This window comes from Myodes glareolus, chromosome 7 (genome assembly GCF_982192425.1).
Source record: "Myodes glareolus chromosome 7, mMyoGla1.1, whole genome shotgun sequence".
Taxonomy (NCBI): Eukaryota; Metazoa; Chordata; class Mammalia; order Rodentia; family Cricetidae; genus Myodes; species Myodes glareolus.
Window position 1 is genome coordinate 66,738,507 of NC_142032.1, and position 12,111 is coordinate 66,750,617.

Here is a 12,111-nt window from a genome sequence, read left to right on the forward strand (position 1 = left end):
TCTGTGGGAAACAAAGCGACAGCTCCACAAACCTTCAAGGAAAAAAACAAAACAAAAACAGGAGAGGCAGCATCAACTTGCCAATGTACACATTCTGCGTCATAAGTGTACCAGAAGTTTAAAACTAATTCCTGGTCTCCCAAGCCCCATGGCTAAGGCATGGGCTGTGAAACATTCAGATAAGAACAAGCTCAAAAGCACCTGGGATCTAAAGACAGTTTGTATCTTGCTAAGATATGCACCTAGATATTAAAGCAATAAATGCACACTTACCTTGCTGTTTCAAGGCTACTCAAAAGCTACAGTGATTTCTTTTCCTCCAAGAATGAGACTATTTATTAGGAAAACTGCATCCCTGCCTACTTTTCCTTTTTCCCTCCCTTATTTTCAAAGGGCCATCAAACTCTGCAGTTGGCAGGAAACAAAGCAAACCTGAACCAGAAAGACAGAGCAGCCCTGCAGCTGCTTCAAGCTCTAATTCCACAGATATGTTGGCTGGTCCAGATACTGAGTTTCTTCACTCTGTGGAAGCCTATTTTTAAAGCTTTTATTTTATAATATTCAACTATTTTAAAAAATTGTTTTTTTACTTGAAATTACCTCCCAAACAATCAGAAGGCCTAAGGGCAGTCTTAGTCCTTGAGGAGAAGCTGCCCCCATTGTCAGCTAAGTCATACATGTCCCCTCCTTAACATGCTAGCCAAGGCAGTAGGGTGGGATGGGGTTAACAAAGCTGCAACTTTTCTTTCTATGTTTACATTAACCCACACAGCTAATAAGTGCAGTTACTAGTAGATGCGGCCACCTACTAACACAAAAAATGATAAGTCCATTTAAAAGACACGAGAAACAAAATTTTTAACTGTCTAATAACCATTTACCGAGTTCCTAAGATACACAGAGCATCAGGAAGGATTTGCAGGGATATAAGGCCAGCTGTGGTGGCTGCAACCCCAGAACTAGGAAGACAGAGACAGATACAAAGACTGCTACAAGGTCAGCCTGGTCTACAGAAGAAGCTTAGCCTAGACTACAGATTGAGGCCTTGTCTCAACAGCAAAATAAGAAGTATGTAAAACACCGTGCCTGCCTTAAACAGAATTACACTCTAATAGCGAACAGAGGCCTGTCACTTGGCAAAAGTGACCTGCACCTATGGCACGGGAGCAAAGAGACTCTTGCCTCAAGCCTCCTAGTCCTCATCCTCACTCTTGGATCTTTGGTAGATTAAGGAAAAAGGAAAATGGCCCAGAGAAACAATTACAATAACAAAAAATGAAGGAGTGTAAGAATTTTGGGACAGAGATGTTTCTGGCAGGAAAAATGTACACATTTACAAGGAAGTTGGACCCTGGAGGATGGAGGAAGAAAAGAATTATGGAAGAAAATCTCAAGTTGGGGAAGCAGGTAAAGATGGTTAACAGACAAGAAAATAGGGAAGAAAGCTGTGGTACAGTTAGCACGGCAGGGTCCTGAGCTCATCTGGACTCTCAGCTACAGAGTCTAGCTCTCACCGGCACGATCTGAAGGATCTGACAACAGCTCAGAGCAGGGGTGAGCATGAGACACTCAGATACATACACAGAGGATGGTGAATATGAGATTGGAGAAAAGAGGAGTCAGACAACACTAAGGTTGGATGCTTAAACACTACATTTTTCAGTTTTTGAGAATGCAATGAAAAGCATTTACCTTAACAATATCCAATCCTCCAACAAGCTCCCCTCTCACATACAGCTGAGGGTAGGTTGGCCAGTTTGAGAATGTTTTTAATCCCTGCCGCACCTAGAGAAACAATAGGAATCCTGAAGTAAGTCTTTCCACCAGACCCTGTGAGTGAAGGTAAAACACGGAAGGAAACAGAGAACCCAGAACTCACTTCTTCATCCTCCAGTATATCGAAAGTTTCATATTCAACCCTGAAAAAGGGAGGAAGGTTTTTAACAGGTATTCATTTTAAACAAAAGACATAAAGCCTACCTAGTATTTTTAATATGGTCAAGAAAAGCATTTCCTGATAACAAAACTTAAAGCAACATGAATGACTATCATTGGGCTTGTCGTGCTAAGACAAAATTATTAGTCTTTGATGGACAAAATTCTCTTATGGGAAGAGTGGAAGGCCAAGGCACTTGCGTGGAGGTCAGAGGACGACTTGCAGGCGTCAGTTCTCTCCCTCTACTACTCAGGTCCCAGGGATCAAGTTCAGGTCATCAGTCATAGGGACAAGCACCTTTACCCTCTAAGCCACCTTGCTTGCCCCCGGTGTTTCTTAAGAAACAAGAGCCATTTTGTTTTAAAGATTATATTCAGACTGTGTTGCTTAACTGCTTTCAATCCTGCTCCAGATCTGCAACTTCAGAGAACAGGTTATCTACTCAAAGTATGACCAGAATATATACTGCAATTTGAAAAGAAGCAATCATGAAATGGAAAATAAAACATCTGAAAACTCCAAAAGAACATGCGCTAAATATCTCCACATAGATGGGTTGGTTTTAACCACAAAAATCATTGGGAAATCTCCACCTGGCAGCCATCCCAGGAGCCCCACCACAGGAGCAAAGACTTAAACAGCTCATCCTATTCCAGACAAAGGAGACCAGAGGCCTCATATCTCCCAGGACCTGAGTTATTATAGGCAGCTGTGAGATGCCTGGTTTAAACGCTGGAAACCCAACTCCTATCTTCTTCAAAAGCAATAGACACATAATCACTGAGCCAACTCTTCAGCCCTGAAAACAAAGGCTTCTAAATAACATTAAGAATCTATGAATATCTCCCTGTATGTCTTTATGCATGGTGAGAACAAGGGCCAAAAAATTCCATTTTGGTCTAAGTTAATTTTAAAAAAGAAAACTATAAAAAAAAGTAGACAATATATGTCAATAAATAAATACTATGCAAATAGGTTTTGACATTAGGACTGCAAAGTATCAGTTGTGGAACTGAAAAGCTGAAATTTTTTTATGTATACTATTTGAAAATAAGATTTACATACCCAGTACTATTCAGTATTTCCAGAATTTGTTTGCTGAATCCACATTTTGCTTCCTAAATTATATATATAAAGAAAAGTACATTGTGCATTGTTTTTCACAGACCGAGTAAGTGTAGCTGCAGTGAAATGCTCAAGCCAGCACCCCAGCCACTGTGCTTACCCAGCTCCCATGCTTCTTCCGTTCCCTTTGATATCATCCCAAACAACCTACAGATTAGACTGATTCTGGCTTTAACTTCTAAGATGTGGAACATGTAACAGCTTAAAAATGTCAAACCCAGATCATCTATCAGCAAAGTGATAGGACATAGTTAAGCAAGTAACAAGAACTAAAATGATTGTTTTCACACCCCAGGAACCTTCAGTCACACCTTTTAAACTTATCTTTGCGTTGTGGCATCAACTCATTTGAAGTGATTGAGATCCTATGATGTATTTCAGGCCACAGATTGCCCGAGCCCCAGCTGTCTTGGGAAAGAAGCCTGGCAATACACAACATCTTAAAAGCTCCCAGGACACCATTTCCAAGAAATGTAAATTCTCCTTGGACAGCACAAGAAATGTAGAAAATGAAAGTCGGCTTTCAAAATAATGGAGCGAGAGTGCCGCTTCATCATCACTACAAGTTATTAACATCATGTTTATTTTTATTAAGTGTGTACTTTCCAGTCACAGGGTCTATGTCCTAACGCAGTAGTACCAATGTGCTAAAATTATATTGTCCTCCGTATTACTTCCATCACACTAGTTACATTAACTAGTAGTTGTTTATATTGTACTCTGTATTTCTTCCATCATACTAGTTACATTAACTAGTACCTGTTTATTGTCCTCCATATTACTTCCATCACACTAGTTATATTAACTAGTACTTGTTTTAACTAATCGGCTTCACAGTGTTGGTGCCACAGCAACCCTTAGAGCAACCTGTCCTATAACATCATTAGGTCCGCTCACAAAAAGGCAAAGGAAGGCAAAGAGCTCTGTGGCATCACCTGCCCCAGGTGGCTCACCCACAACCAAGGGCAGCTTCCTCAGTCTACCACCTCACCCTTCTGAGCTTTAGTCTCCTTATCCTGAAAGGAAAACAAACTGTATAGCTTTGCCTGCTTGAAGCTAAAGAGCTGAAACTCAACTGTTAAAACTGTAAAATGCAAGAGAAATGGCAGGGCTAGCTTTTCAAAATTACCAATCTAATCCCAATCCAGAAGAGAGCCAGCTTTTCGCCAACTAATGAGTGCAAGGGGACTTATCAAACTAATGAAAATTCAGTATGTACTTTCATCAAAGTACAAGAACCATCGTATTATGAGTGAGAATTGTGGTAGTTTTACTCATCAACCAGATACCACAGAGCGCAAGGACCACTGTCAGGGTTTGGTTCCTACTCTAAGGACCTAAGCCTCAGGACTACCAGAGAAGCACATCTGCCCACAGTCCACGCTCTCAAACAAAGGGGACTGGGACAGCAATTGAGAGAATCAGCTATGTGCTCACAGTGTTGACCACTTCAGCTGACAAAGTTTGGCAGCAGAAAGCAATGCACCCTGCTGAGACGCTGATGATAAAGTCAAGTGAAATGGAGATTACTCTGTTTGATCTCCATAAGCACCAATTAAGGCCCAGATAACTTCCTGAAACCACTACAGCTTCATTAGCTAAACTAGAAAAAAACACTTAACTGTCCCCTTGCTGCAAATGTTAACATCAAAAGAAATTACAAATAAAACCATTTTTGAGTTCCTTACCTGTTTGTTTCCTTTCATAAAGAGCATCACAGAAGCTTTATTGGTCAGCACTTTGAGCCTGAAGAGAGAAAATTGATATAAAATGGCTCAGCTCAATTATTAAACACCACTTCTGCTCGGCTTCATAAGTAGCAGGCATATTTGAGGGATAGCAGGATGACAGCTCACAGCTTTGAGTGGTATTAAACAAGCAAAAGCACTGACACTTTCCTTTATTTCATTCTCTCCCTGAGCCACTGTAAAACATAATATGGCTTTTTAAGGCAACGAATGTTCCTTCAAGTTGCAATTTAAGCCCATCAACTTGTAGTACTAAAAAAATAATAATAACCAATTCAGTAAGGAATTACTCAAGGGGGGGGGGCTATATATTGAGCCATCTGAAGTTTCCAAGATGGATCAGTGAGCATTTTCCCATCACAATGCTGCATAACGCTCCTCATCCCAGAGCAGGGCTGCCGGCCACAAAGGTAAGAAGCCAAATCTCAACCCTCCAGCTATCACTAACTGCTGAAAAATCACAGTTCTCATCCTAACCTGACACTTCATGCCTTCCATGCCATCTACAAAAAACCATGCTCAAACTTGCTGTCAGGAATGTTAACTACCCACATTTGGAACAAGTTTAGTCACAAGTCTTTAGGGAAAATTGGTGTAGGGACAAGGGATCACATCATTTTTTTCTTCACTCCTCTCATGCTGTGGAAGCACCATGGACTAAAATTTCCTTGTAGAATAAAACTGAGGCCGTCAAGTGAACAGATCACACAGATCATGACACACTTCCAGGTCCTCAACAGGAGAAACCTACCCCAGCCAACTCAGCAAATAATCTAACCACCTCAGTTCATGCACCACAAGTTTCTGTCAGAATACATGTCATTCTGCTAGATAGGAGCCCTTCAAATATATCACACACTGCTTTCTCTCCTGCCGTAGCCAGCATCTGAGTGTGCCTGAAACATCAGGAGAGTTAGAAGCAGTACTTTAGGAAAGATCTGATGAAGCCAAGGTAACAACAGCAAGAATAGGCCAGAGAGAAAAGCACAGTGTCCAGCCAATCCAGGGATATGAAATGAGAGCCCTACTCTGGGAGCAGAATAGCCTCGGGGCAAGGACAACATGGGCCACAATAAGACCACAAAAGGGGCCCATGTGGTATCCACAAACACTACCATCTCATCTCATACCAGTGGCTGGGCCAGCAGGACATACATGGAATACTGTTCCTAAAGAACACCTGAATTAAGTATAGATGATAGTTTTTTATTAAATATTTGTTGAAATTTTCAAAATTTAAAATAGCAAGAAATTTATAAACTCATGCCCCAACTAACAGTGATGGGCTAATGCATTTCAAGATAATTCCTTTTAACTAATTATTAATATAAAAATTTGAATTAATAAATTCACGTTTATTACAGACAGGTCCCTTCACGAGTCCCTCCCTATCAAAATGCAACATTTCTACAAAACTTCAGGAGCAGACTGTGATCCCTCATAAAAAGAAAGATGGTTTCACAGCTCCAGAGGCTCCCTGAGTTTTGTTACTGTGGCTTAGAGAAACCACTCTGAATCTTAGCTTTTCCCATTCAACGCTTACCACACTCAAGGATAGAACATGGCACTTCAGCTGTACACAAAAACACACAGGGGTGCTATGCTTACACACACACACACAAAAAAAAAAAGGAACAAAATAGGGCCCTGGACCCACTAAAAGTGACATTTCTGCAATAGCAAATATATTCTTCATAGTCAATAAACTGAGGTAAAACATTTCCATTCCAAATCAGAGCATCCCGAGTTTCCAAGACTAGGCGCTGAGAAACAACCACCAAATGCTTGGTGTCAACTCCAAAAGAACAATGCAATAACAGGATTTACAGACTCAGGGCACACTGCTGCCAGCTTTCTAGTACTTACCTCTCCTCTAACTTGGGAGCTTTGGGACAAATTGTATCTAGCTCTTCTGATGCTTCCAGTTCCTGAAAGGAGGACATTATTAGAACATTGGCCACCCCCAATGTAGAATACTGACAAATGCCTATCAGAAAAACTGTGCTGTCATTAGTAAATCCTTAGATGCAATAAGAAATACATGTGCTCAATTTATTACGAACACTTTAGAAAAGTGTGCTCTACACAAGATGTCTTTACAACGAATCTAACCTTAATTATGTCAAGTCCTCCTATGAGCTCTCCAGAAACATAGAGCTGAGGATAGGTGGGCCAATTAGAGTATGTTTTGAGCCCCTGTCGAACTTCCTCGTCTGAGAAGATATCAAAACTGCTGAACTGGATATTGTGTTTGTGAAGGATTTCCACCATCTGCTTGCTGAAACCTGCAACAGAACAAGGAAATCAGAGAATTCAGCATCTCTCACATACCAAGGCGTCCAGGGGACATAAATGCCCATCTCGCCTGCACAGTGATTGGATCAGCATAACTGGATAAGTTAAGAGAAAAATAAATGCTAAAACCCCTCATTTGACCTAGAGCCTCACACAGTGAGAATTTAACATAAACATTAGCACAACTGCAGTGAAAAGCTGCTCTTTCACTGAGACACAGCACCAGCAGAAGAACAGAACCTGACACGGAACAAAGTCCTCTATGGCCGCCTCCCTCTCCATTAAGGGACTGACCAGGACACCTAGGACAGCTATTTTAACCACTGCTTGACCACAATGAGACCCAAGTGTAGTCCTCACTACCCTCTCGTGAGCCCAAACACACACTTCTGTGGGTGCTTCTCATCTTCACCTCTGAGCAGGATGATGGGTATCACAAGTGCTCTCTTTGGGTCTGAAGTGGGCACCGTACAGTAAACGGTAAAGTCATCTTTGTTGGTACATATGAACTATCTGTAGATTGGCACCATTCCTTCTCAGCTTGTGTTATAACCTGATAGATGTTTTCCTATAATTATTTACATTCCCTACAGCGTGTACTATAATGACTTTTTTCTACACTATAGTGACAAATTTATGTCCCCAGAGTTTGTTAGACTTTGGTAAAGTGTTCACAATGAAGGAGTATAAGCATTAAGTCTTAACAACCTGAAGAAAGGGCGTGAGCATCAGTCTTAAGAACCTATCAGTCCAAGCTGAAAAATGGTTACTTTTCTTCCAGCCGGTACCTCTCACCAGTAATGTCTCCAACTCTGAAGCACCTTCCTCTTTCTCACCGCACCACTCTTCGAAACATACTCTTTCATTCAATGGAACATAATCTCTTCTTCCAATTAAAAATCCCTCTAGGATTTCCTCACATCAGCAAATATTTTCAAACAAAATCAAATCATAAATCCCGCATAAGATTAACTGCAATGGTTTTATCTGACATCACCCAAAAGTGCTTTTATTTTCAAATAAAATCAAATCATAAAATCCAGCATAAGATTAACTGCATTGGCTTTATCTGACATCACCCAAAAGTGCACTTACTATTAAAAACATGGATCTACAGCTGAGCCCCAGATGTTTCCGGGCTCTGCAGTTCTTGAGAGGAAGTACTAGATGAGTGTGTAGCACATAAGCTGCTTTTCCTACAACTCAAGTGTGGTGTTCATGCACAGCCTGAAGTCAAACACCGTTTCTGAATGTTTTCACTCATCTGGGAGTTCATTAGTAAACAGCTAACGGCTGACTGCTGATGGTTATTCTGTTCCCAATATATTAGCTCGTTTCTACTGTAACTGGCTGAGAAAAGGCTTTATTTTGGCTTTAGGCAATTACATGCAGACTAGAAAGATTGATTGGTAGGATTTCATTTTTAAGGGTTAAAGTGGCAGATTGGAAATGTTATGCTTAAGGATAAAGTAGTAATAAGGCTTTATTCTAATAACAAAATATTTATACACTCCTGAAGAAAAATGCATGCATGCAATAGAAGCACTTAAAAGTTAAAAAAAAAATCTCATTTACCACAAAATCACCATTTCTATCTGCAGTCATTTCCACTCGTGACATGAGTAATAAGCCTAACTGCCACATTTAATAACTACCTAAAACAGACCGGAAGAGTGTTTCTGCACTGGTGCCTTCATCTGACTCTTACTGTTGAAGCTCCCAAAGCCAAACACCTACCAGCTTTAACTGTAACAGCTATAAGAGTCCCCCAATAACCTCATTTCCCCACTGAAGGACCTCGGTGCTTCAAGAAACTTCCTTAAAGGTAAGCGAGCTCTCACGAGACACCAGAAGAGAGGAAACTCAGGTCTGTGCCCTGAGACCCTCTCAACACCAGCTTTTAAATCACCATAAATTGTGCAGACAGAGCCTACAAGTACAGCAGAAAGTGGAGCTGTGGCCTATACTGGTTATAGGACAAACAGGCTCTGGACACAGCTTTCCCTCTTTCCTGGGTATACAGTGTAAATGTTATTCGAGTTTTTCTGGGTAACAAAAGCATGGCCAGAGCCACCAATCCAAATACAAGGGTAGCTCTTCTCCACAACCAGGAGCAAAGCAGTGTTAATGGCAGAGTGCTCTAAACAGTAACTCTGCTAGATAAGAGGAACCTCTTGAGCTCACAGAAATAACGATGTTTTCATGAAGGGACTAGCCTACACTCTTCACTGGACTGTCAATGTGGAGTACAAACAGTTCTACACTAAGCAGGCTCAGAAAACAAGACTAGAAGTGAAGCCACTTATGTTTCCCAAAGACAAAGATGAAAGTTGAAGATAGTGCACAGCACTGAGCACAAAAGACAGAGGAGGTGGCCAGGCAGTCCCCACACAAAGGCTTTCCAGCTGACCTGACATGGACACTTTATTAAGTACCTTCCAACAATCCGTTTGCTCTATATGCTATGCTAAGAAAGAGGACATATAACAAGAAACCAAAATATCAGAAAAGAGATACCTACTAGAATTGTCAGAAAAGTTACAAACATGGCATCCAAACAGAAGAAACAACAGCTTAAAATCTTATGCATCAAGCAATCTCTTCACTTTTTTTCTTTCGTTATCTAAATGTCTATAAAATCTTGTTTTCAGATTGCTCTAAAATATTTAAATTTTCTTTTTATTCTATTTGTACTCTGAATGCCGCAACATAAAAAACTCAAGAACTGTGTCATAAATTCGATTTAGTGAAATAAAGACTATTTCTAGATAAGCAAAATTCAGAAAGACAAGTAACACACATTTTCCCTTGTCTGCAGAAACTAGATTTAAAATTTGATGTGTACATTTGTACGCACATCTGTGTGCACATGGGGAATGCCACAATACTGGGAATGGAGGGAGCTAAGGAGGAGCTCTAAGTGGGTGGGAAAGAAACAGATGAAGTACAGGCACTGTGAAAGCAGCAAGGAACTAACAAAAAGGAAGGAGAATCAGTTGGAACTGGAAGGAGCTTGAGAAAATATAGGAAGGGAAAAGATACTACAGTCTAATGGATGCTAACATAAAAGTTAATTTTTTTAAATGACTTTCTTTTTTAAGAATTTTTTTATGATTTATTTAACTTTATTTTATGTGCATTGGTGTGAAGGTGTCTGAAACTGGAGTTACAGACAGTTGTGAGCTGCCATGTGGGTGCTGGGAATCGAACCTGGGTCCTCTGGAAGAGCAGTCAGTGCTCTTAACCGCCAAGCCATCTCTCCAGCCCCCTAAAATAACTATTTCTATGTTTGTCAGTAATACATTTAAACAATTAGCCCCTGGACTGAAAGGCCTTCCAAGACTAACCCCCACCCATGCCAGCCCACTGCAGAGCAGCTGACTTGTACCCAGTTCCTGAGCAGGGCTGAAGCACAGTAAATGACACAAGCCCCCTTCCCTGCTGCCTGGTAACACCTTCCCAGACAATTTTGCCTCCTGCCAATTTCACTAGGTTATTAGAAAAGATTAAAAGAGTGCTACAGTTAGGTTGGATTGACTCTGAGTTTGCTATGTATAGACTGTCATACAGGTTTGCACACATTTTACAGGCCTTTTTACTGTCCTTCCAACTAGAATGAAGGTAAGTCCTTAACTAGGCTACATTAAGCACCAGAGAGGGCAACAGTTCCAAACTCCATTAAAAATAAAGTAATAAGAAAGCACTGTGAAGACTGCCTGTTTCATGTCATTGTTTCACTGGGAAATCTTTCAGGCAAAACTAAGAGAAAGGAATCACTTCTTCATCTTTTTAATAAAACTTAGCACGATGTTTTACTGTTAGAAGTAGACTGCCTCCTGACCACAGAGGAAGACTTTAACTTGAACATACTCAGAAAGGCAGCATGGCTCTTTCTGGTCACACTGGACACTCAGTAATCCTATCAAGAGCATATCCAACTTTACTACCACCTATCTTGATAAATCCCCTCCAGTGCAGTTGAAACACATATCCTTAGTCTCAACAGAATCATCAAAAGGCATTAAAAACTCAATTATGCAGCATAATAATGTCGTAGGCACAGTAAAAAGAAAACAACATAAACTCAATACCAGAGGGGTCAAATAATTACAAAACTTATTTAAGGGCAAAATTACCAGCATCCTCATGTACAGAAAGTACATGTGCCTGTAAGCCAAGACTCAGTGATCTTTAATCTACTAACAGCTATCAACCAGAAGTGACAGCAGTGGGTAAAAAATGCCATCACGGAAGCACAAGAAGGAAAGCAAGAAGACACAGGGCAGGCCCAGGCACTAATGAAAGCCCTCAAATTTTCAAATTACTAAATCTGAACAAAAAGATGAGGAGGCTGCCAAGAAAGAAAATCATTCAGAGAAAAACTGCATAGACCAGAGATGCTCAGGAGCTGAGGATGCCTGCTGCACAGGCACCAGGACTGGAGGTGAATCCCAGCATGTACGTACAAGCCAAGCGTCCAGTAAACAACTGTGGCTCCAGCTCCTAAAGGATAGAGACAGGACTATGTCTAGAACTTGCCAGCCTGGCAGGTTCCAGACACTTTGCCTCAAAGGAACAGGTGAAAACTGACAAAGAACACTCAATGCCCTCCTCTAGCATGCATCTACATTCACACAGATAAACAGATAATTATCTTAAAGGGCTGGAGCATCGACCCAGGTTAAGAGTGCTCGTTGTCCTTGCAGAAGAGCCAAGTTTCAGTCTCAGCACCTATGTTGGGTAGCTCACAATCACCTCTATCTACAGCTCTAAAGAAAACAATGCCCTCTTCTGGCTTCTTTGCTTACATGCTATGCTCATACGCAAAGACACACAGACACACGCATATGCATGTCCTCTCTCTCACACAAATTTTTAAAAAAACATTACACAGGTCAGAGATAGCAACATGACAGATAAAGCTGGAGCCTAAGCCCTGCCAGCTCTGCCTCTAGATGAGCAACCTTCATAGCTGAGAACTCAGATATAAAACACAAAAAGTCTGAA

General features: G+C 40.9%; 1 protein-coding gene across 1 annotated transcript in view; it reads right to left on the reverse strand.

The window, feature by feature from the left end:
- Glrx3 (glutaredoxin 3) overlaps positions 1–12,111 on the reverse strand; it is a 30,413-nt gene that overhangs the window by 2,169 nt on the left and 16,133 nt on the right. The window contains exons 5-10 of the mRNA XM_085693266.2: positions 6,922–7,094; positions 6,676–6,737; positions 4,750–4,807; positions 3,002–3,054; positions 1,880–1,919; positions 1,693–1,785 (exon numbers count right to left, since the gene is read on the reverse strand). Coding sequence (XP_085549392.2) covers positions 1,693–1,785; positions 1,880–1,919; positions 3,002–3,054; positions 4,750–4,807; positions 6,676–6,737; positions 6,922–7,094 — 479 coding nt within the window. The remainder of the gene's footprint in view (positions 1–1,692; positions 1,786–1,879; positions 1,920–3,001; positions 3,055–4,749; positions 4,808–6,675; positions 6,738–6,921; positions 7,095–12,111) is intronic.